Below are 23,822 nucleotides of genomic sequence, written 5' to 3' on the forward strand. Positions count from 1 at the left end.
TGTAAATTACGACATAGTAGATAATTTCGGCAATGTAGTGAAAGCAGAAAACAAAAATTTTGCAAATCAAGAGGTAAAGTCATTATGTTAAATCGCATAGTCACAATTTGTGCTAATATCGTAGCTGTTTTGTTCAAAGAGCTAAAAAATGTATTTCTCCATACAAATGGCAGGAAAACTTTCAGGCACCTCCATATTAGAGGCGACGGATTGTAGTCAAGTGCACCGTCACTTATTCATTTTGGGTAAAAGTACTGGTTTTCAATTCTTGATTGACAGCGGCTGCAATAAGTTGCATTCCTAAAAAATTTACCAAATGTAAGACGCAAAATTTGACTTTATATGCTGCCAATAGTTCAAAAATATGTAGTTATGGCACAAAAAGCTTCAAACTCAATCTTGGTTTAAGAAGATTATTTCCTTGGCACTTCATTATTGCGAATGTATCCCAACCTATCATAACGTGCATATTTTTAAAATAAATTCAAATTTTGGTGGATATTAAAAAATCAACATTTGATCGAGTGCCTTATCAATTCAAATTCTAAAGGATACAGTGCTCTAGAACCTTCTTTGGGAATAATTCTCATTTGTGACAATGCTCCTTATAGTAAAATTTTAAACAAATTTCAAGAATTATTTAATCCCACAATACATACAAGCTCAATTACTCATAATGTACAACACTGTATTGAAACTAAAAGTCCTCCTGTCTATTCAAAAGTCAGACGATTATCACCTAAAAAAATTAGAAGCTTTAAAAAGGAATTCAAGGCTTTAATGAAAAAAGAATCATTCAGCCTTCGAAAAGTCCTTACGCTAGTCCATACATATACATTTTGTTAAAAAACAAAAGTGGTGATTGGAGAATTTGTGATGATTTCAAGAAATTGAATTAAATTACCTTGCCTGATCGTTACCCTTTACCACATGTGCATGACTTTTCACAATGTTTAACAGGGGAGGGAAAAAAAAAAAAAAAAAAAAAAAAAAAAAAAAAAGGCAAAATAGATCTTGTCAAGGCTTACCACCAAATTCCAATTCAACAATCTGATATAAAAAAGACAGTGGTAATTACTCCCATTGGATTATATGAATACACAAACATAACATTTGGGTTACTGTAATTTCCGGAAGAAACGCTGCGGCGTTTACGTGTTTAAAACTTAAATTTTCAGTGGGTGCGGCATTTCTACCCATGCAGCGTTTAGGTGCACTAAAAATAAAATATTTCCTATGATGGTCATTGTACATAGTTTGGATGGCCTTGTCATTGTGCATAGATTGGTGCTGTTCCCACACAAAAGACCACTCAGTTGCTTTTTGCGAACGTTATTTTGTTTACGTTCTTTCCCTTGAACGGACCTACATGCCTTATTCACCCTAAACGAGATCTCAGAACAATAACATTCTTCCCCCTTTCAAATAAACATTTTCATCAGTTTGAATAGTCTCTCTCCTCTGCCATTCGATGAATCTTCCAGGACCCATCCTCTTTCCACCCCTGCCTTTTCTGCAATGTTTTTCAAAGGCGGACACGACTACACCTGCCTCGCAATAACGAACTCTGACGTATTTCCCCTTCAGCATGAATAGATTTTTCTTGGCATTCTGCCAAATACAGATCCCATCAGTTAGGGTACAAGTACTTGTTGGATAGTTTTTAATTAGGGAGCGGAAAATTTTTGAAAATGTCTCTAAACGGCACAGAAGCTATACATTTCTTACCTTTAATTTATTTTTGAGTTATGGTTTCATTTCATGCATTTTTCTTAACTGTCATTTCATGTCATATATCAGGACTTAGGTTGAGTTTTTGCATCTATACAGTCCATGACGATGTCAAGCGCAATTTAATCTATTGCGGCATTTCTGTGTAATTTTAATTTTCTTCCTGCGATTTTTCTCGAGTGCGGCGTTTATGCTGATTCGGTCTTTCTTCCGGAAATTACGGTAAATAATGCAGCTCAAACATTTCAAAGATTTACTGATCAAGTTTTACAAAGTTTAGATTGCTGTTACGCTTACCTCATTGATGTACTCATAGCATCAGAAGATGACACCACACGCACAAAGCCGATTTAGAAAAGGTGTTTGAATTATTGAAGAACTACAGACTTAAAATTAATTTAGCTAAATGCGTTTTGGGGCAAAGAGAAATCTGATTCCTAGGTTTCCTAGTTTCTTCAGATGGTATATCCCCATTACCAAAAAAGATAAAAGCTCTATACAAATACCCGCTACCTAAGACTGTAAAGGATCTAAGGTGATTTCTTGCAATGCCTAACTTTTACCATCATTTTATACAAAATGCAAGCTTGTCTCCATGATTTGGTAAAAGGAAAAATAAAGGACTTGGCAGAACTTAATGGGATGATAAAACAAAAGATGCATTCAACACCTGCAAGCAATTATTATTCAATGCTACTTTGTTGGCACATCCTGTTGAAAATTGCGGGGTGTCACCAGCTGCAGCCTATCATCCATGCATCATTAGGGCCATCATAGTGCCCTGAATACAAATTAGAGGTGGCGTGGAATTGTACACGATTGTACCCCAAACCATGATGCCACATTGTTGTGTGGTGAGGCATTCCACAATTGCTGTCGGGTTGGACCTGTCTCCACATTGGTGCCACACTCGTATGCGATGACTATCATTGGAGAAAAAGAAGCATGACTCATCCGAGAACATGACCCTGTGCCATTCCGTCACCCACAATGCTCGAGCCTGGCACCATTGCAGACAATGACGTCAATGGTGGTCTTCTTAACGGATAACATGACTGCGGGTAAGTAGCCACCAATCTACAGATAGTTCGCTTGTTCGTGGATGCATCGATCCACATGTACTGACATCACTCTGGCTGCACAGGCACCCCTCAAACTTGCCACATTGCCTTGTTCCAACCATTGTCGCCACAGCCAGCGCACTGTGAATGTGTCCAGGTGTATGTCAGGTGAAATTTGCCATACGGACCAACCTGCCCTTCTTAGTTTGATCACCATGACCCTCATAAAATTATCTGTCTGCTGGAACTGCCTCTGTTGATGATGGCCTGGCATTCTCTGCTATTACACATGTCCTATGAGACAAGAACAGATTTACTACGATGATTTCCCTAGCAGAAATAATAGCACAAAATTTGAACATTCTGCAGGTTACTTCCCTTATATCTTCTTCAATGTGTACTGAAGAGCCGAGTGTTTCACATGATTCGCATAATTCAGTGACGTGTACTTACCCTGAAATTTGCGTAATTTTAGGGCCAATCCTTGGTGTTGCATTTTTAATGTCAGGTAGTGTGTAAATAATTTTAGTAAAATTATATGTGAAACTGCAGTATTTTTTGTAAAAGGTGTGGCTATTAATTTTCAGGACTGCCCTAATAACACCAGAACAGATGATGTGAAAAACATAACTTCGAATTAATCCCCATCTGCCGTAATACACTTCTGTGCTCGGCTGTATAAGTTGTGGAAACAACTTTTAAAGTACTCTTTTGGAAGGCTCTTCAATGTCGAAGTCACATTCTTCTTGATGTCTTCAACATTCACAAAGCGTGTTCCTTTGATCACAGTTTTGAGTTTGGGAAACAAAAAGAAGTCTGTGGGAGCCAAGTCAAGAGAGCACGAGCATGAGTTCAGATTACTGAGAGATCGCCGTACGAGCTTCACCTTTCTAGATGCACTTTGTATTGCTTTGTGGTTAATATTCTTAGTAGTTTAAAGCATAACTACATGTGCTCTGTGATACTGAGAAGAGCTGTACGAATATTTCTGTGGGAAGTTCTAGAACTGTAGAACTGTTTCTTTTGAAGTCTTTGTTTGTTTTGGTAAAATTTATTTTACCAAGCTATCATCGGTTGTGTTTGCATTCAATCTATTACAAACCCGAACACATGCAACAGCATTATTATATTATTTAAGCAATATCAATTTAGTTTTCAACTTAATTCATTACAAATACCAACCAGACATATGCTAAAACATTTTAAACGTTCATTCAAATTATCATTATTTTATTTCCAACACTATACCATATTCAATTGTTTATTTTGGTTCCTGTTATTATTTTATATAGCCATTACATTAATTTATTCTCTGTAAATATATCATTTGATTAAGAATGCTTGCAAAACAATCCAAAATATTTCAGTTGCAATTCTAATACATTCTATAAAAGGCCGATTTACACTGGAATGAAAATAAATTAGAGATAATTATAAATAAAAACAAACATAACTCCAGCAACTTATTAGCTAATGGAGTAAAGTTTTACAAAAACTATGTATTTATAACTTGTGGGATGCAGTTTTGAGTATTTTACAGTTTTGAGATTCATTTTCAAACACACACAAAAAAAGAAAGCTATTAAATTATCATACTAAAACTAAACTTGGCAGCACAAACAGCTCTTAGAGACAATGGCTGGTGTATCCTTATATCTGCTTTCTAGACCATGGGCCTTGGGTGCATGAGCATATAGCCTGGACAAGTAAGTGGTCAGCCCAGTGTGCTCGAACCCTGGACCTGTGGTGCTGCTACGCGAAGCACTAGCCACTGCACCACCGGGCTTACTAAATAATCATACATATAATAAATACCTTAAATCATCAAAAATGTAAAAAAGGACATCATTTTCTTCCAACAGAAACACTTTGCAACAATATTCATTGTTTTTATACGAGTTTTGAAAGGATTTTGCTGGGGGAATTTCTCCTGTTTAGCATAATTGCTAGCTTTTGAAGTGACCTATAAAAGGCTGGAATTCTGAAATCATGCTAACTAAAGCATTGAAAACATCTTCAATTCAGTTTAAATCAACCAAGTGTCAGATCAATCCATTTGCTGGATATCCTTACTTTTATTACCAAATTTGTGTTTGTTATAAAAAATCATATCCTTATTAAATTTTGGTATAGTTACTTAACAGCCTTTCCTTTTGCTTGTCTTATTCCAGCCTTAATAAAGAGTTCATTTTAAAATTGTTTAACATTCTTTTTTGTATTTCATGAGTTATGAAGATTTTTCTGCAGATTTAATGTTCTTTGCTACAAAATGGTAAGAAAAAAGTTGATTTGTATCATTTATTCTTTAATTAACTATTTACAAAAACTTAATATTTTCACTATATAAATTAAATGTTTGTATGTTTAAACATCTTTTCTAACTTTTGAAGCAGCATGGATCTCAGAAGCCATTAGAAAGCTTAAGCAATTTCCAGGTTTTTATTCTTAGTTTTGTATATCTTACTATAGTATTTATTTTTAAAATATCACAAGACATTTTCTATATTAAGAAAGAAAGCAAAATATGTTTTAAGTGGTTTTTGATAAGAAAATCACTTGGGGTTTATATTGTTGTGTTCTATGGGTTCGTGGATTGGGAGTAATTAATGATAACAGTTGAGGAAGAATCAAAATACAATTTATTCGCCAGTAAGCATTATTACACAGGACAGTTCCAAAGACATGTTTCCACTTTCCACTTGTCATAGTATGACAAACATGCTGAAACAATCAGCAACACAGCCTTCAGGCATAACAGTGAAGACAGCTTCATGGCAAAGCACTACAGTAAGGTCCTGACTTGGTCGATCGCTCTCAAGCTAATCTCTAAGAATGTGATCTAGAATGTTTTCACTCTATCTATGATATATCGCTGAGTCGCCAAACGGGTGATTTCCCACCAACCTGCCACTTTCCGTCAACCCTAAGCCTGCTGTTTAGTTTATCTCACTGCATTTTGCAACAATATGTTTCCTTAACATTATATATGCTTCTCTCCTCAAGCGTACTAAATGAATACTTTTAATATGTGCTATTCTAGTGGCAACTAGTTTGAATTTATGGGGGAAAACCATACAAATTTCCTTCTGCCTATCTGATCATTAGAACCTGAACCCAGGACGGATTAACAGCATTCAATAGTTCTGATTATCTTCTATCCTTAATAAAGAAAAATAGCATTTTCAAAAATTTAAACCTTTTCTTTTATACTTTATATAATACAAGTTTACTATTATTAGTATTATTTTAACTGTCTCATGCCATTTCTTTCATCTTCCCTCCCCCCCTCTCCAGAAGAGAGCAGAAATAGAGAGTTTTAAAATGATTTTTCACGTTTTTAATCATATTCTTAAATTGAATATGATTTTTAGTTTTGATACTTAATTTGTTAATTCTGTTTGGAAAATATGTTACTTTATTTATACAGTACTCGACATTTACTAGACTAACAGAAATATTAATAATAACTAAATTACTCCCACATATATTATTGTTATTGCAATAACTATCCTTTCTCTTTTTACCTGAGGACCATAGGGGAACTAACTTTTCATTATTTTGAGTATATACATTTATTCATATTTTGTAACATATTGCTGGAAATTTAAGCATATTTCTCATGACGTTTCCTAATTTTAATTTTACTTGAAAAGAGGGGATAACAGAAGACAGAACTTACATAAACATGAAAAAAAACTGCATTATATATTTTATATGTAAATACTATGAAGAATAACATACTCAATTTCATCACTTAAGGCTTTTCTCATATCTTCACAGGTGGTATTATCATGCCATCCTAATTTACACAGAGAACAAAACCTTGTTCTACACTGAAAAAATACATAATGTTAAAAACAAGTTTTAATTAAACAATACAATACAAAACTCATTCAACTAAAACTAAATCCTATTTTATACATAGCTCATAAGTTAAAGAATTAACTCTATGGAATAACTTTGAATTATCTAGCTGTACGAAACATACATAGGCCATAAGGATAAATATAATAGACAAACAAAAAGCGAAGGAACTCGGTTTAGTTGACTAGAGAAACAGGGGCGGGTGGAATCAATCAGGCTTTAAGGGCACAACATTTGGACTATGCATTTTAACATTTGGTGATTGCAGAAAAGTAAGTGGCAAATGAGCTAATCAGTTCGCAAATTTCAGTTATTGCTGAACTAAGCTAGACTTAAAAAGAACATGCACTGTCATCCTTTAAAGGCAGTGCAGGATCAAAATGCTTCTCTAAAATACCCATACTAATACAGAATGGGATTTCAATAAATCTCAGATACAGTCAAAAGTCGTTAATTCGAACACCCATAATCCGGACCTCAAAGCTACAAACTTTCTTGATGCATGCGCGTAAGACCTTTACGGCTGCGAATATGCGTGTGCGCATGCGTGCTTAATGTATAACAGACCGTATAAGCTAAGCTAAAATTATCTAATTCAGTTAATGTTGCAGATTGCATTGTTCCTTAATCTTCGAATTGGATCCGGCTTATTGTTTTTTGCAGACTGTTAGAGCAATTTTATAAAAGTAAGCTTGAACTTTCGATTATGTCAAATAGAATTTCTGATATATATTTACTAATATGTAAAGGATTTACAAAGCGAAAGTATGTTTCGAAGTCCATTAAACAAAAAGTGGAATTGCTGCAAAAAATGGATAAAGGCATATCCTTTGTTTATCTAAACTTTAACGTTTGTTTATATAAACTTTTTTTATCTTTAATGCCGCGGCGCGCAATGAATTGGAAGTTGATCTGTCAGCACTATCCTTATCTTCAGGGCAGATGTTTTTATTTTATTTGGCTTATAATTCCTTACTAAGCGTAGTATTTCATCTCGATGTACTCCATCTTTGATATGATTTAAATCAATTTCCTAGTCATTATAATTCGCTTCCGATAGCGAAGAAAGTGAGAGAGGTTATTGAAAACGAAAAAAATTTCGATTGACAAATTAATCGGTATTCTCAACACAGCAATTATAGGACTTGAGCAGCGGAACTTTGTAACTGAACAAGAAATTATGTCTGTTTATAGAATTAAAGAGAATGTATTATCACATAAAAAACGAAGCAACTTAAACAATTTACATTGAAAGAAATGTTTAATAAAGTAAACAAATAAATATTAAGCTTTTTTTTTTTTTGTAAATTTTGATACCCTTTAGATCATAATTGTTCTTAATTTTATAATTTCTGCATGCCATCTTACCAGATTTAAACTGATGATCTATAATCCGGAATCGGTGAAGTCCCGACGAGTTCGGATTAAAGACTTTTGACTGTATAACAATAACACTAACAAATATATACAAGGGAGCACGTAATTCTGGAATGATCCCAGACAAGGAATTCTCTACTTCCTCAATGATTATTTTTGATAATAAGGGCATGCTTACAACACATCTTCAAAGCTCATCAAATCTACATGCGCTACAAATAAAATCTCTACGCTGAAACAATTCACTCCTCACAACTAAGTATTAACAAACTCTCAGCAAAGTATTAACAAACCGTATTCTGTATCAACATATAATGTCCAAAGCATTAACATACTGTTACATGCTTATGGGTTCGTAATGGATTTAATGCACACAGAATTCATGAAATTTATTTCTCCGAAAACACTACACAGTTCTGGAACTTTCCACACAAAAAATATGTATCCAGACCTAAGAGTACAATCAATGCTACCACTTCAAAGTACTAAAAACAATGAACACAAGGCAATACATACAGCCTTAATTGCATAAGCTCAAATTGTGATCTCTTAGCTCTCTGAGCTATAAATGGGAACTGATTTGAAGATTACATTAATCAGAAATTAAATCAACATACAGGGATGTGTGTAACATTTCAACAACTTTGTAATACTCTTTCTTATATACAGTCAAAAGTCTTTAATCCGGACGTCCATAATCCGGACCTCAAAGCTACAAACTTTCTGTGCATGCATTAAAGCATACGCGTTTAATATATAATGGACGGTATAAGCTAAGCTAAAATTATTTATTTCATTTAATGTTTAAGATTGCGTTGTTCCTTAATCTTTGAATTGAATCCGGCTTATTATTTTTTGCAGACTGTTAGAGCAATTTTATAAAAGTAAGCTTGAACTTTCGATTATGTCAAAAAGAATTTCCAATTCTGGAGCTACCAAAGCATCTACAAAGCGAAAGCATGTTTCGATGTCCATCAAACAAAAAGTGGAATTGCTGCAATAAATGGATAAAGGCATATCCTTTGATTCTCTAATCATTCCGAAATATGTTTATCATTTTCACACTGCTCTGAGGATGGGGGGGGGGAGGCACGATCCTTATCTTCAGGGCAGATGTTTTTATCTTATTCGGCTTATAATTCCTTACTAAATGTAGTATTTCATCTTGATGTACTCCATCTTTGATATGATTTAAATCAAATTCCTCCTCATTATAAATATCACAAATACACATCAAATAGTTTTCTGGTTGCAATTTTCTAATTTCGACTATGCGCGCGTTGAAAGAAATATTTAATAAAGTAAGCAAATAAATATAAAGCTTTTTTTTTGTAAATTTTGATACCCTTTAGATCATAATTGCTCTTTATTTCATAAATTATGGTTTCATATTTTTAATTTTATAATTTCTGCATGCTATCTTACCAGATTTAAACTGACATCTATATTTAAAATGAAGGGTCTACAAGTACCACCAAGTGACACTCTCGTAAATCTTAGAATTTTTGAATAAATCAAGAATCAAATTTATATAAAAATTGCTAAACATAACTGAATGGATGCCTGCATCGCTATTTCACTACCGACTTATCACTAAAACATAATTTCATCCGTTCATTGTTCAACGTAATTTTCTATAATGAATGATGCCTTTTCTTTGAAAATATTCTCGGTAAAGTGCAGAATCGCTCACTTATTTGTTTGCCGCTTTTTACAAGGGTAAAAACAATTGGATTTTTAATACTAATGTGTTTGAACAAACACATTTTGTTTTCCAAAATAAATATTACAAGCAAACTGAGGGATTAGCCATGGGAAGCCCCCTCAGTCCCATCCTGGCTGATATCTACATGCATTATTATGAATCAAAATTGTTTGAAACTTTAAACTTCCCGGCATGGTTCCACTACGTAGACGATACTTTTACCCTGTTTGAAGGTAATAAAGATGATTTAAATAGAGTTCTTTCAACAATGAATTCTATTGATCCTGCTATTCAGTTCACTTTTGAACTTGAGACTTGCAATTCTCTTCCGTTTCTCGACATTCTGGTCACACGTAACACATCCAACTTCAGTACTACAGTTTACCGTAAACCTTCATCGGTTTGCCTTCCACCACACTTTAAATCATGTCATCCGACTAAACAAAAGTTAGCTTCATTTTATTCCTATGTTTTCCGTGCTCTTCAAGTTTGCTCCTCCAAACTAGCCCTTGATGAAGAACTAAATTATTTAAAAGCAATAGCTATTGACAGGGGCTTTTCACCCAACATTATTAATCAAGCAGTTAAAAAATTCTCATCTCAACACACTAAAAGCCACACTCTTATTTTAGGAGATTATAAAAATTCTGTTGTCATTCCCTTCTTTCCATCAATTAGCTATAAAGTTGCACATATTTTGCAGAAATTTAACTTTCGGGTTGTTTACTCTCCCATCAATAAAATTCCAACTTCTATACTCAAGGACCCCATTCCGGATATGAATTCCTGGGGTATTTATAGGATTCCTTGCCAGTGCGGTTTAATTTACATTGGCCAAACTAAGAGAGCCTTAAAATTTCGCGTCAAGGAACATGAGGCATATGTTAGAAAAAAGGAAACACAGAAGTCTTCTGTTGCTCAACATTGTTGGTCCGAAATTACACTTTCAATTTTTCTGCTGCCAAAATTATTCAAAAAACATTTTCCATTGGAGAACTGGATTTTCTAGAGGCATTTCACATTCATAAAAATCTTTCTGTTCTAGTTAACGATCCTAATTCCAATCCCAATTTGCCTTCGGCTTTTAGAGAAATTATGTTTTAGTTCTGGTTTCGCCAACAGATGGCGCCACTTGCTTATTCTTGTCCAGGCTTTCTTATCTTATCTAAACATTATTTCCTATCTTGTTCATTTGCGGTTTTGCAGCTGAAGATGATGGTTCGGTAAAACCATCGAAACTAGTCCTGTGAAAATTTTGTAAATTAACGCTGATTTTTGTTGTTTGGTTTCTGAATTAGTATTTATTCGGCGTGTTATTGTGTCTTAATTGGATTTTTGTCAATTTTCTTTTACTTTTTAAGTGAAAATAGGTCAATGTGTACATAGATAATGTCAAGGGTGTGTGCAGTGCCATTTTTGTGCAATTCTAGGATTTTTTTTTTAAGTGAAAATAGATCGATGTGTTCACGTATACCAAGTATGTGCAATTCTTAAAAATGCGTTGAGCAGTGGGTGATTGTGCACTTTACTCAAAATTCTATTGCCGACTTTTCGTCTTGGGCAATTCCCAAATTGTTAAATCCATAGGATATCAAAAAAGGATTTAAAAATTAAACTGGTATTTCAATGGCGTTTTAAGAAATATAGAACTATATAAACTTACGCAATCTGAAATCAGCGCGTACACTAGATTTGTCGCGCTGTTAAACGGGCGCGTTTGCTAGATTTGGCGCTTTTGCGTGTACATTTTTGCTGCAATTTTTTTTACAGCCCTCGAAACCGAATAGTACCGTTTTTTTATATCGCTGGACAAGTTTGCCGTTTTTTGTGAGCTTATGGTCTAATTTAAAAAGACAATTCTTTGATATTTTGAAATGAGTTCCCAATCCTTACTTACTATCTCTTCCACAATAATTTCACTTCATATCTGTTATTAATGAATTTCAAATAATATTCAAATTTATTAATGATTTCTTTACCAATTTCTGAAAAATCATCATTACTAATACCAGTTGCTTCAAAGTCCTATAATTTCCTAAAATATTCTTATTCTGCATTCTTAACAGCTAATTTGAAAATGGACCACATTTTTACTTTTCTCTTTTCATCAGTTTATGCACAGCCACACAGTAGGACCATAGAAATGTGCTTTCACATACAAAATCAGATTTTGTTATTTTTTCTACTGTCCCTGGTTTATTTATCTGCAGAGATGATGGGGTGCCTATCAATAATTGCACGCAAAAGCCACACAACATATTCCAGTTAGACAACTCGCATTTTTCTAATTTGCTTCCAACATCTGTGTTTAGTCTAGATGAATAAATTATTGCTTGTAATAGGAACTGTATATGTCACCAAGGCTTCCTACATATATTTCATATGGAATTTTCATTCTATAATGTCACCTTGACAATAGCATAAATTTGTTTTTCTTAAACCCCTTAAGGACCAGGGCCGGGAGAATAAAGCACTGTCACGGGACCAGACCCTCTGAAATGGATCGTTGCCAACGGCCCGCACATTTTCAGCAGTTAAGCCTAATTTTAGAAAAAAAATTCGTATAAAATCAGCATTTTAATATTATAACTTAAACTTTTGAAGTTGCATATTTAATGTTCTTGTTTTTAATGTGTATTAATATAAAGAATATCACATTAATAGAAATAAATTAAACTGGCAAAATAATAAAATCATAACTATACACACAGAAATAAATACTATAAACATGAAAAAATTTACAAATACAAAATTTAAAAAAAAAAAAAAAAAAAAAAAAAAAAGAATTACCTGTAGGTAATTAAATTCCAGTTTAAAAATTCTGCTGTGCGTGAAATAATTCAAAACAAGAATCAACACACAGCCCTACATTGCATATTTCGCACTCAAAATACGCTGTTTGCTTTCGCTTTTCCTTAGTTTTAGCGTACACAATGCATCTTCTAATACTTTTATTACCTCCTCTGTCAATGCAAATTTTCAGAAACTGTCTTCCAGTTAGATGGAAAGGTAGAGTGTCCGGTGATTTTGGACAAATTTTTAAGTTTTTAAGTAAGGTCTCTTAACCATGTCTAACGAAATGAAACTGAATATAATCCCAACACATGTCACAAAACTTCAAAAGACACTCAGAAATATTCATCCTCAAACACTGTGTGACATCAGATTTATATTAGAAGACTTCCTGTTTTTCTAAATCGAAAACAGCATCCACGATTACCGGAAAGTGATCAAGGAAAGACACCCCACTGGTAGGATATCCATTACTGATCACGTCAATATATACTTTATATATAATTACATTATATATAAATACATTATATACCAAAATATTATGCCTGTGTCATTATATATAATGACCATTCAAGGCATTACATATAATGACCTATTAAATCGAGTAAGAAAAACAAAAACACTGGCTCTTTCCTGAGAAATGCGAGTAAGACGCATTACGTGTCGAGAAATCTGATAGTCTTTCCTCTTCTGTAATACAGTCAAAAGTCGTTAATTCGGACACCCGTAATCCGGAATGATCTATAATCCGAACCTCAAAGCTAAAATCTTTCTGCGCATGCGGCGCATTGACGCATGCGCATAGGCGTTTTACTCGTGCGTGCAAGACATTTACGACTGCGCATATGCATCTGCGCAAGTGCAGAATACGTTTTCGCGTGCGCGTTTAATGTATGACGGACGGTATAAGCTAAAATTATCTAATTATCTATTTCAGTTAATGTTGATAATTGCGTTGTTCCTTAATCTTCAAATTGGATCGGGCTTATTATTTTTTGCAGACTGTAAGAGCAATTTTCTAAAAGTAAGCTTGAACTTTCGATTATGTCAAACAGAATTTCCGATGCTGGAGCTCCCAAAGGATCTAGAAAACGAAAGTATGTTTCGATGTCCATCAAACAAAAACCGAATTGCTACAAAAAATGGATAAAAGCATAGCCTTTGTTTATCTAACCGTTCCGAAATCTGTTTATCAATTTCACGCTGCTCTGCGCGGGAGGGGGGGGGGGCACGTCGCGGCGCGCAATGAACTGGAAGTTGATCTGTCAACACTATCGTTATCTTCAGGGCAGATGTTTTTATTTTAGTCGGCTTATAATTCCTTACTAAATGTAGTATTTAATTTCGATGTACTCCGTCTTTGATATGATTTAAATCAAATTCCTCGTCATTATAAATATCACGAATACAAATCACATAGTTTTCTGGTTGCAATTTTCTAATTTCGGCTATGAGTAAGGTATGCTTTACGCATCCGCGCGTTAAAAGAAATGTTTAATAAAGTAAACAAATAAATATTAGGCTTCTTTTTTGGTAAATTTGGATACCCTTTAGATCATAAGTGCTCATTATTTTATAAATTACGGTTTCATATTTTTAGTTTTATAATTTCTGCATGCCATCTTAACAGATTTAAACTGATGATCTATAATCCGGAATCGCCGAAGTCCCGACGAGTCCGGATTAAAGACTTTTGACTGTATTGTTCTAATGTTACTTTTTAATTAACCAAGAAAGCTTATGTTAAGTTTCAAAATAAATAGAAAAAAACAAAAAAATTCCTAATGAAATAAACAAAAACACCCTTTAATTCACAGGCGCACTTATAAAGAGCCATGATTTCCAGCTTGTTTATTTCAATAAATCTCTAAAAAACCAGAAGCACAAAACATAAACTAATACCAGTACATGAAATGCCATATGAATCAATCCATGTGAAAACAATTACCACTTAGCTCCATTTACTGGCTTTTAAAAATTCAAATAAATTGTTCCATTTTAATGTCGCATATACGCTACGCTGGGCTCTTAGGAGCAGAATCTTTGCGTCGCATATACGGGACGCTGGGCTGGTAGGAGTGGAATCTTTGTGTCGCGTATACGCGATGCTGGTCCTGAACGGGTTAAGCATACTGAAAGCATACACTAGAAATTTTTCCTTTCTTACAACTGGGGGTTTTAAGAATTCATTTGAACGCCCCTAATATATAGTAACACTTTATTCGGAGATTCTAAAGATATGCTGCTTTTCAGGATTTTACGATTCTGTCATTAAGTTTTATGTGAAGAAAGCAATATCTAATAAAGCTAAATGGACAGAAAAGTTATCTTATTACGAAAACAGAACACTGATATCATGAATTATGAAAAGACAAAAATTGTATGGCAACACTTAGCATTCTACAGTTAATTACAAGAACATGCTGCTTTTAAAAGATTTCATGATTAAGTTACTGATTTGAGAACTTAAAACTCAACACGACCAGAGGACATACTACAATCGATTCAATATGTTCAAATGAAAGCATGAGAAAGGATGTGTACAAAAGCGTGTATAGTTATTATTTTCAATTGTCTGGGAGAACAGAATAAAAAAAAAAGTTGCGTATTCAGGCACAGAAAGGTTTGGAAATGCATTAGATTTTGTTTGCAAACAATCAACCAATTTCATGTTTTAAACACCAACGAGCTTTAAGGAAACTATCATTCGATACTTTACTTAAAGCTTGTTGTTATTTAAAATGTGGAATTAGTGGGAATTCTTTATGTTTTGGCTATTCAGATTTTTTTATATAAATTTTATTCTTTCAACTTTCACAATACCCTGTCCATGGAATTATATATAAATATATCACAGTATCATGTGCATAAAAAATCAACAAATTACAACTAGATATGTTTCTATGGAAAACCTTTTAAATGTTCATCTTTGCCACTACTGCAAAAATGACAAATATTGACAAATCATATACACAAGCCATATTTTTCGAGCATACTTTGGAGTACTCACAATTGTTGAATCATGCATATCCTTATGGCTACATCTATTTCCATGGCAGAAAGAACAGCCAAAAGGTGAATAAGGCTCCAGTATTTTGGTTTCTCAGTATATATTACAGTGAACAAATGCTTTAAAATTTGCTCATTTTCTTAGTTATTACTTGCAATAGATTTTTCCTTTTTACAAGCCACCTAAGTTTAGCAGACATATAAGCATTCTTTACTAGGACCATACCTTACAATGATACAATTGCTCATTGTAATATAATTTATTATGCAGTTGTGAAATAATGATGACTGCCAGTTGATAAAGGTTGAAAACTGTGATTTGAACAACATGTCAATATTATACAGACAGTTATAAACAGATGACCGTTTTTCACGTTTTTATTCCTTTGGTAAGATTTGTGGAACTTCATCACAGTCTAACAAGCATACTTTTTTTTTTAATTGCTTCTTTGGACAAAAAGACATTTTACAAATATTTTTTAACTTGATACTTTCCCTAAATGAACTTACATTAATACAATAAACTGGAACTCCAACATCGGGATCTGAAGGAGGCTGAAATGTGCATACTGTTTCACAACCAGCTGCAGGACACCATACCCTGTGGGGATCCAACTCAACATCTACAATTAAAGATTTTTAAAGAAATTAACAATTACATTCTAAAACCATCACCTTGATGTGTTGAATTAAAAATCAAGAAAGTATCAAGAATCAAGAATGTTCAAATATTTTTAATTTAGAATTTTTCTCACCCCTATAATATATTTGAATATAATATTCTTATTAGTGTATGTAACAACATCTAAAAAGACATTTTAAACAGAAGTTAATGTTAGCATTGTTACTTATAGCCTAAACACATGAGAACATACTCATGAAATTACACATAGTAAATATAGACAAAATAAAATAATTTAGAACAAAGAAGCAAATCATTTAGTACTGCAACTAATAATAGAGACATTCAATTTTCCATTTTATATTGACCAAGTTCTATTAAGTGACAATTTTCACTTTCACATACAATCAATGCAAACTATGCTTTTTACCACTTTTCCACATTTTCAGCAAACTCATCTCTTGAATTTTTAGCATACATTAGTTCTGTTTCACTGCATTTTCTAATCTGGCGATGTACACTCAAATTAATCTTTGATTCCTGACCAGAAATTTTCAGAATAGAGCATGAGCTCATCTAATGATACTGACCAAGTGCCATTTTGATGTTGCCGATAAGTTTCTGTTCCAATATTTTTTTTTAATAATTCTTGTCATTGGTTCATTTATAAATAACTGAAATTAACTTATGACTCTTTACTTTTCTCTTTACATATGGCATTCATTATTCCCCCAGATTCTGATACAGTGAAACACCATTTATACATCATTCAAAGGACCATTTACAATGTATAAATGAAAAAGACATGAAAGCAAAATTTCAATTAACAATTTGAAATAAATTCAAATATTTTTATTAGTTGCAAAGTTTTGATATTACTAACCTACTACTGAAATCAGACAATTTTATAATCATACCTAAATTTTGTTTAAAATATTAACTATGTTCGACCAAATTTATATTAAACAATTAAACAGTACAAACACTTTTATAATTACTACTTTAAAATTGATATCAATACAAATTTTATATTTTAAATATAAGAATGCATATTTCTGTATAAAGTTCATCAATTCAGTATTTAGTTACATAAAATTCTGGGGGGGGGACCTTTATTTGGATTACCATCTTGAATAAGAAGTTGCGCCCTCCCCCAAACAGTTAAAAATCAATTTTAACTTTCTTTACAGAAATATAATTGTCATCTGACATGTCTTTTGATTCTGAATCTTCAAACTACTATGATTTGAATTCAGTCATTGAAATGTTTTCTCGCTTGTATAATAATTACACACAAATTTCTGAGGGTGTCAATGCAGTGGATAGCATTTTGAAAAGAAGGAGAAATTTTTTCTTCATTTTCTGCTTCATCCCCATTACTTAAATATTCATCTGGTTATAAGTTTTCAGGCAGTTTTTCAATTCTTCAACTGTGCACAAGTCTGACATCATTACATTTGCATCACATTTTATACATTCTTCAAATATAATGATCAATCCCAGTGTTTTCTAATCTTCTTCATCTACAATTAACAGTTTCATCATTATTTTCATTATAACTTCCACTTGACTCTAGGTTTGAAAACTCTCTTGTAACAAAACAATTTTAATTGCTTATATTTTACTCAAGTCCAGGCAAGTGAAACATATTGTTGCGTGCATATGGGTTCGTTATGAAATGAATGCGCAAGTCCGATGAAAAATAAAGAAAATTTATTATTATCACAACAAATATGATTAAATGTCCTCAAATAATCGTGCAGTATCACAATCTATCACAGTAGTTATCTTCTAACTACTCCAATGTTCAAGAGAACTTAATTCAAAACAGCTAAAGAAAGCTAATCCGCGAGTTTGCTACAATCAACAAGAGCAGTTTTCTAAACAAACTCTTAAAAAAAACAACAAACTAAGTAACTAGCTAACTAAAATTACTGACTTACTGAATTGAAAGGTTTTTCTCCTTTTTATAAGATTTTTAAATCGTGCGCAAGAACTTTCTCAAAATCAAAAAGAGGTATTTATTAAATGTTAAATGCACACGCTCTTGTATTTTCAATTTTCTGGCTTGGCTTTCTTTTAATATTTGTCACGCGCTGCACTGGGCGGGAAATAAAACCATTTAATTTACAATTCAACTAACATTAGCTATTTAAATACCAAATCCGTAACACACTGCCCCCTTCCCAAGGACTGCACATCACGAGTAGTACAATCCCTGGACAGGAAGCCAAACTCACAACTAAGGCATAAATGCAATAATACTAAATACAAACCAAATGTTATCAAATACTAAACATAAATCAAATACAAAAATAGAAATCAAATACTACACATTTAGAAACAAGAAGGACCATGGTCTTACACTATTTACAATTATTTACATTACTTACTATGGCCATAGTAATGAGCTAACCTGTCGTAAGAATGACTTTAGGTTTAGAGTTCGAAGACTTACGGATCCGAACCACGAGGTCATTTAGCTTGTTTAGGACTGTGTACGGATCATCCCAAGGTGACTGTAATTTTGGACAGAGTCCTTTTCGTCGAATTGGGTTCCACAAACACACCTTGTCTCCTTCTTTGAATCTGTATCCAGTAACTCTCGTGTCGTATCTGGCCTCCACTTCCTCCGTCACCAAGATGACACGCTTTCGTGCAGAACGGTGCATCTCTTCAAACTGGGCATGGACATCTTGGATGTATTCCTCAGGCGATGAAGGTGCAATCGTAGGGCGACCAAACAGGCAGTCACAAGGCAGACGAAGGTCTCGACCGAAGAGCATCTGGAATGGAGAATAGTTGGTAGTCTTTTCGACCCTAGCATGATTTCGGCAGCTTCTCGAGCTGGTTCTTTCAGACAAAGCGTCGGCATTTCCAGGCGAGGATCCCTTCTGAGGATGGATAGTCATGTCTTCAGATCCTGAAAGCAGTTTATTGTTTTTGAAGTCTAAGGAAAAATTGTATTTCCTTAAAACGTCCAGTCCAAGTTTGCATAGATGTGTAATATCCGCCACATATGATATGCCGTGTGATGGTAGGCAGCACTTCCAAACGTGATGTTCAGGTTTAACTTCCTAGCTATGTTGATCTTGTCACCAGATGCAGTCTGAAGGGTACCACAGGATGGCATCCAAATAAGTTTATCTTTAAATTGTTCATCTAAATCTTTCCTAATGATGGTAACATTAGCTCCTGTGTCAATGATCATATTGCAAGGAACTCCATCGATATGCCCATTGATGGACAGTCCGTTACTGTTGCCACTCACTGTAGAAATCTTGAGCGCTTTACAACAAGGTTTTTCATTATCTGGCAACCTCCGTTCCTTGATATGGTCATTAATTTGTCTCTTGCATCGTCGCTGAGAAATGGTCTCAGTTTTCGTACTCTGGGGTGTTCTGCAATTCTTTCGTACGTGGACTTCAGCTCCACAGTTCCAGCACTTTGGTTTCTTGTCATTCCTTTTCCATCTCCTGGTATTTAATTGCCTGTTCAACTCATCTGTTTTATTTTCCATGCCCTGGGGAGTTCTGCAGTTCCTTCGCACGTGGCCTTCAACACCGCAGTCCCAGCACTTTAGAACTGGTTTCTTTTCACTTCTGTTCGGTCTCAAGCCACTGACTTGTCTGATAAAATCATCTGTTTTATTTTCTGTACCCTGGGGTGTTCTGCAATTCCGTCATAGGTGACCTTTAGAACCACATCTCCAACACCTTAGAGCCACTTTGTTCTCACTGCTTCTCAGTATCAAAGCGTCGACTTGTCTGGATAAATCATCTAAATGAGCCATCAATTGATCCACTGGCTCGTGGACTCGCACAGCTCTGAATGGGTAGCGATCTGTACGAGTTGCTTGCTGGGCTGCCTCGAACTTCATGGCATACAACAGAGTGCTTTTTATATCCTTCACATCCGCCATTCGCAGAGCTTTCTGTATTTCGGGATCCCGGATGCCATCGATATAAAGTACTGCAGAGACAGGATTTCCCTCGTTTCTCTCGGGCACTCCGTAAAGGCGAAGTGGGATAGCCTTTCAACATCCGTGGCAAGTTCCTGGAGCGATTTGGTGGGCTTTTGTTGACGGGATTTTAGTTGAAGCCTGCTGTAATCTTTCAAACACTTTTCCCCAAAGCGCAGCTCCAATGTGTCGGATAGAGCTTCAAAGTCTAGCCTCTGGTTTTCGGAAAGCGTCTGCAGGATATCCGCTGCGTCTGCTCTCGGAGAAGTGGCGAGATGACAGGCCTTAGCTTGGGAATCCCATCCATTCGCATCCGCAACTATAGAAAATTAGGTCTTATACACTTGCCAGGATGTCTTCCCATCATATGTGGATAGCTTCAGAGATGGTCGAGCAGGCATCGGTAAGAATTTAGAATCATCACTCTTGCTCCTTGCTGCCGCTACGAATTTCTTTAAAGTATCCATTTCTTTGGCAACTGCAGAAACTCTCTCATCAATTTGTTGTTTAACGGAACAAACTCCTCCTTCTATTTCTTCTTTGACTGAATCAACTCTGTAACCTATTTGTTGTTCCACGGCTGAAACTCTGTCTTCTATTTGTTCTTTCACAAAAGAAACGTTTTCTTCAATTTGCCCAACTTTAATTTTGACTGCGTCTATTCTGCCTTCCATAGCCTCAAATTTATGTTCTTAACAGCTTTCATCTCGTTTTTAACAGATTCTTGGCCCAATTTCATCTCTTCCCGACCAACATCCATCTTTTCTTTCATTTCTTCTTTAAATGAAGCAAAGGCTGATATCAACTGCCTTAATTGCTCTTCCATCGCTCTTGTAATTGGCATTCAAATCCCACTTCTGACACCAAACATTTGTTGTGTGCGTACGGGTTCATTACGAAATGAATGCACATGTCCGATGAAAAATGAAGAAAATTTATTATTATCACAACAAATACAATTAAATGTCCTCAAATAATCGTGCAGTATCACAATCTATCACAGTAGTTATCTTCTAACTACTCCAATGTTCAAGAGAACTTAATTCAAAACAGCTAAAGAAAGCTAATCCGCGAGTTTGCTACAATCAACAAGAGCAGTTTTCTAAACAAACTCTTAAAAAAAACAACAAACTAAGTAACTAGCTAACTAAAATCACTGACTTACTGAATTGAAAGGTTTTTCTCCTTTTTATAGGATTTTTAAATCGCGCGCGAGAACTTTCTCGAAATCAAAAAGATATGTTTATTAAATGTTAAATGCACGCGCTCTTGTATTTTCAATCTTACATTTCTTTTAATATTCGTCATGTGCTGCACTGCGCGGGAAATAAACCATTTAATTTACAATTCAACTAACATTAGCTATTTAAATACCAAATCCGTAACAATATTCATAACCTCAAAAATATTTAAGTTTTTATGTGACCTCCTGCAGTTATATTTTGAAGGATTATTTGAATCCACCTTTTCCTGCAGAACATTTTCAATTCTTAGAGACATTCAGATCTAAAGGTTATACCAAGAGGCAGCAACCTTGTAGATGTGGTGTGCCAAACTAATCTGTCAGTATGATTTAGAATGCCACACAGCAGAAAATATTTTAAGTGATTCTTGCAGCAATGCGAGCAGAGTCAGAGAATACAGGTCAAGAATACAGATTTAAAAGTTTTATTATATATTAAGTATCATTTAAAGATATTTATTATGATAAAAATAAACAACATAATATATAACTATTCCTTCAACATAAATAAAGAATTAAAATTGCACACTGCTCAAAAAAAAAAAGGGGGGGACAGTTCTATATCTCTCGTTCTACTGGGCCGATTCACGAAATTCAAATTGCATTCTTCATGTCTCGACAGCACGACTTAGGATATATATTAGATTTATATATAGCACTATTCTGACATAGGTATTTTGACAGAAAATCGGACTTTTTCTGAAACAACATACCAATTTTTTACATATTTTGATTCTACGACTCAAATTATGCCTAAATATTAAATTTTGTAAAATTTGGTGCAAAATTTACGGAGAAATTGAACAATTTATGTTGGCGTTTTTTATTCAGTCAGCGTCAAAATTAGTTCACTCGGCGAACTTCTTAATCTGAAGTAAAAGGCTTAGTATATATTCACTGCATGTTAATAAAGTTATCAGAGTGTAATAAAAATAGATTACAGAATTTATGCTGATGAAACTTTTTGTCTGAATGCACATGTAATGTAAGAGAAGGCTTGTAGAGATCTGTTTTTGACACGCCTCTAAAAGTAGATGACATATTCCTTTTGTCACTTCAATGTCAAAAAACTTTAATTTGAGAGGCAACTTTAGTTTTTTTTTTTGGGGGGGGGGGAAATCAAGATGACAAATCTGAAGAACATGCAGGACGATTGATTATACATACTTATTTTCAGAACATAAGCGGTTTACCGATTGGTTATTGAATAATGAAAAGATGCATTGTCATGCAATACAAAACATTTGGAACACGTTTTCTGACTGAATAACGTAAGACTAAAAGTCATCTGCTTAATTCACAGCCATTTACAAGTCAACTATTCGGGCAATTGCAGAATCGTTTTGATCCTGAACTTGTAAGACAAACCTAATAATACTGGATTTAAACACTTCTTTAATCTTCCGAGAACATTCCTTCTTTAGCTCACATTCCAAGAATATTAAGTGAATACAATTATTGCAAAAGAAATTGAATATTCATTTGCACTACGGCTTGGTAGTTTACTAACGAGTTAACAAAACTTAAACTCTGCTTTTTGAGTCTAAGAATACAACAATATTTTAAATATTTACAAATAAAATATTAAATTAGAGATTTAATTGAAGCCTCATCAGTTGCCTAGCGTTTGAAGATTGTTAAATACTAATTGTTTGTTGTGAAGTCTAACCCAGGCTGCATGGTTGCTTTTTGTAGTTTTCTAGGTTTTCTTTGCAAAGGTTCTCTATAAAAGCATCTTAACCATATAGCTCCCATGTTCTTTCGATGTTCAAATAACCAACTGACCTAGTTTAAGCGCGATTTCCAAGTGAAGTTACTAGAAAAACCCGAATATTCATAAAAAATCATCTAGCTTGTGAATCGGGAATAACATGAGCGATACAGCGCCAATAATTGAATTGCTGTTATGGTACGCTGTTTCTAAACTTAGATGGTAATTCCTTAATTAAATATAATTGGTTTGTAACTTCTACTAGAGCTGACGGTAAGAACTGAAGTGTAAATAAATATTGTATGCATTCTTCATTAATATAAAATTAGAAATATTTGTATTCAAACAGAAAGTTTTTTGAAATATTTGCAATTACTTTATAAGAAGGATTTATTAATAACCGTAATAAGTACTTATTATATTACTGATGATTAGAATTCAGTTCTTGACAATTACATTCTAAATTAGAATTTTAAGGATATAATGAAAATACGCTACGCATAAAAATACATTTTAGGATAAAAAATGAGTGGATTTTTTATGTTTAAAAACATCTTAAATTCATTTAATAAACATCGCACCCTCATTGTTAATTGAATCCAGAATGTTGAGTGTTGTTTATATAATTCTTACTTGTCCACAGAACCTGCTGACTTATCCAGCCATTAAGTAGCTGCAGATCATTTCTACATAACCATTGAACTTCTATTAATTCGGTTTCTAGAGAGTTGTAAGTTTATATTAT

The 23,822-nt window shown here is 33.9% G+C and overlaps 1 protein-coding gene across 3 annotated transcripts in view; it reads right to left on the minus strand.

Annotated features, from left to right (window-relative positions):
* Positions 1-23,822, minus strand: part of LOC118205581 (putative E3 ubiquitin-protein ligase RNF144A-B) — a 99,735-nt gene that overhangs the window by 27,602 nt on the left and 48,311 nt on the right. For all 3 annotated transcript variants that reach the window (XM_085823019.1, XM_085823016.1, XM_085823020.1), the window contains exons 5-6: positions 16,051-16,163; positions 6,534-6,625 (exon numbers count right to left, since the gene is read on the minus strand). In XM_085823019.1, coding sequence (XP_085679145.1) covers positions 6,534-6,625; positions 16,051-16,163 — 205 coding nt within the window. The remainder of the gene's footprint in view (positions 1-6,533; positions 6,626-16,050; positions 16,164-23,822) is intronic.

Source organism: Stegodyphus dumicola, chromosome 1 (genome assembly GCF_044657685.1).
Source record: "Stegodyphus dumicola isolate Sdum_Otavi_A_Nest chromosome 1, ASM4465768v1".
In the NCBI taxonomy this organism is placed as follows: domain Eukaryota; kingdom Metazoa; phylum Arthropoda; class Arachnida; order Araneae; family Eresidae; genus Stegodyphus; species Stegodyphus dumicola.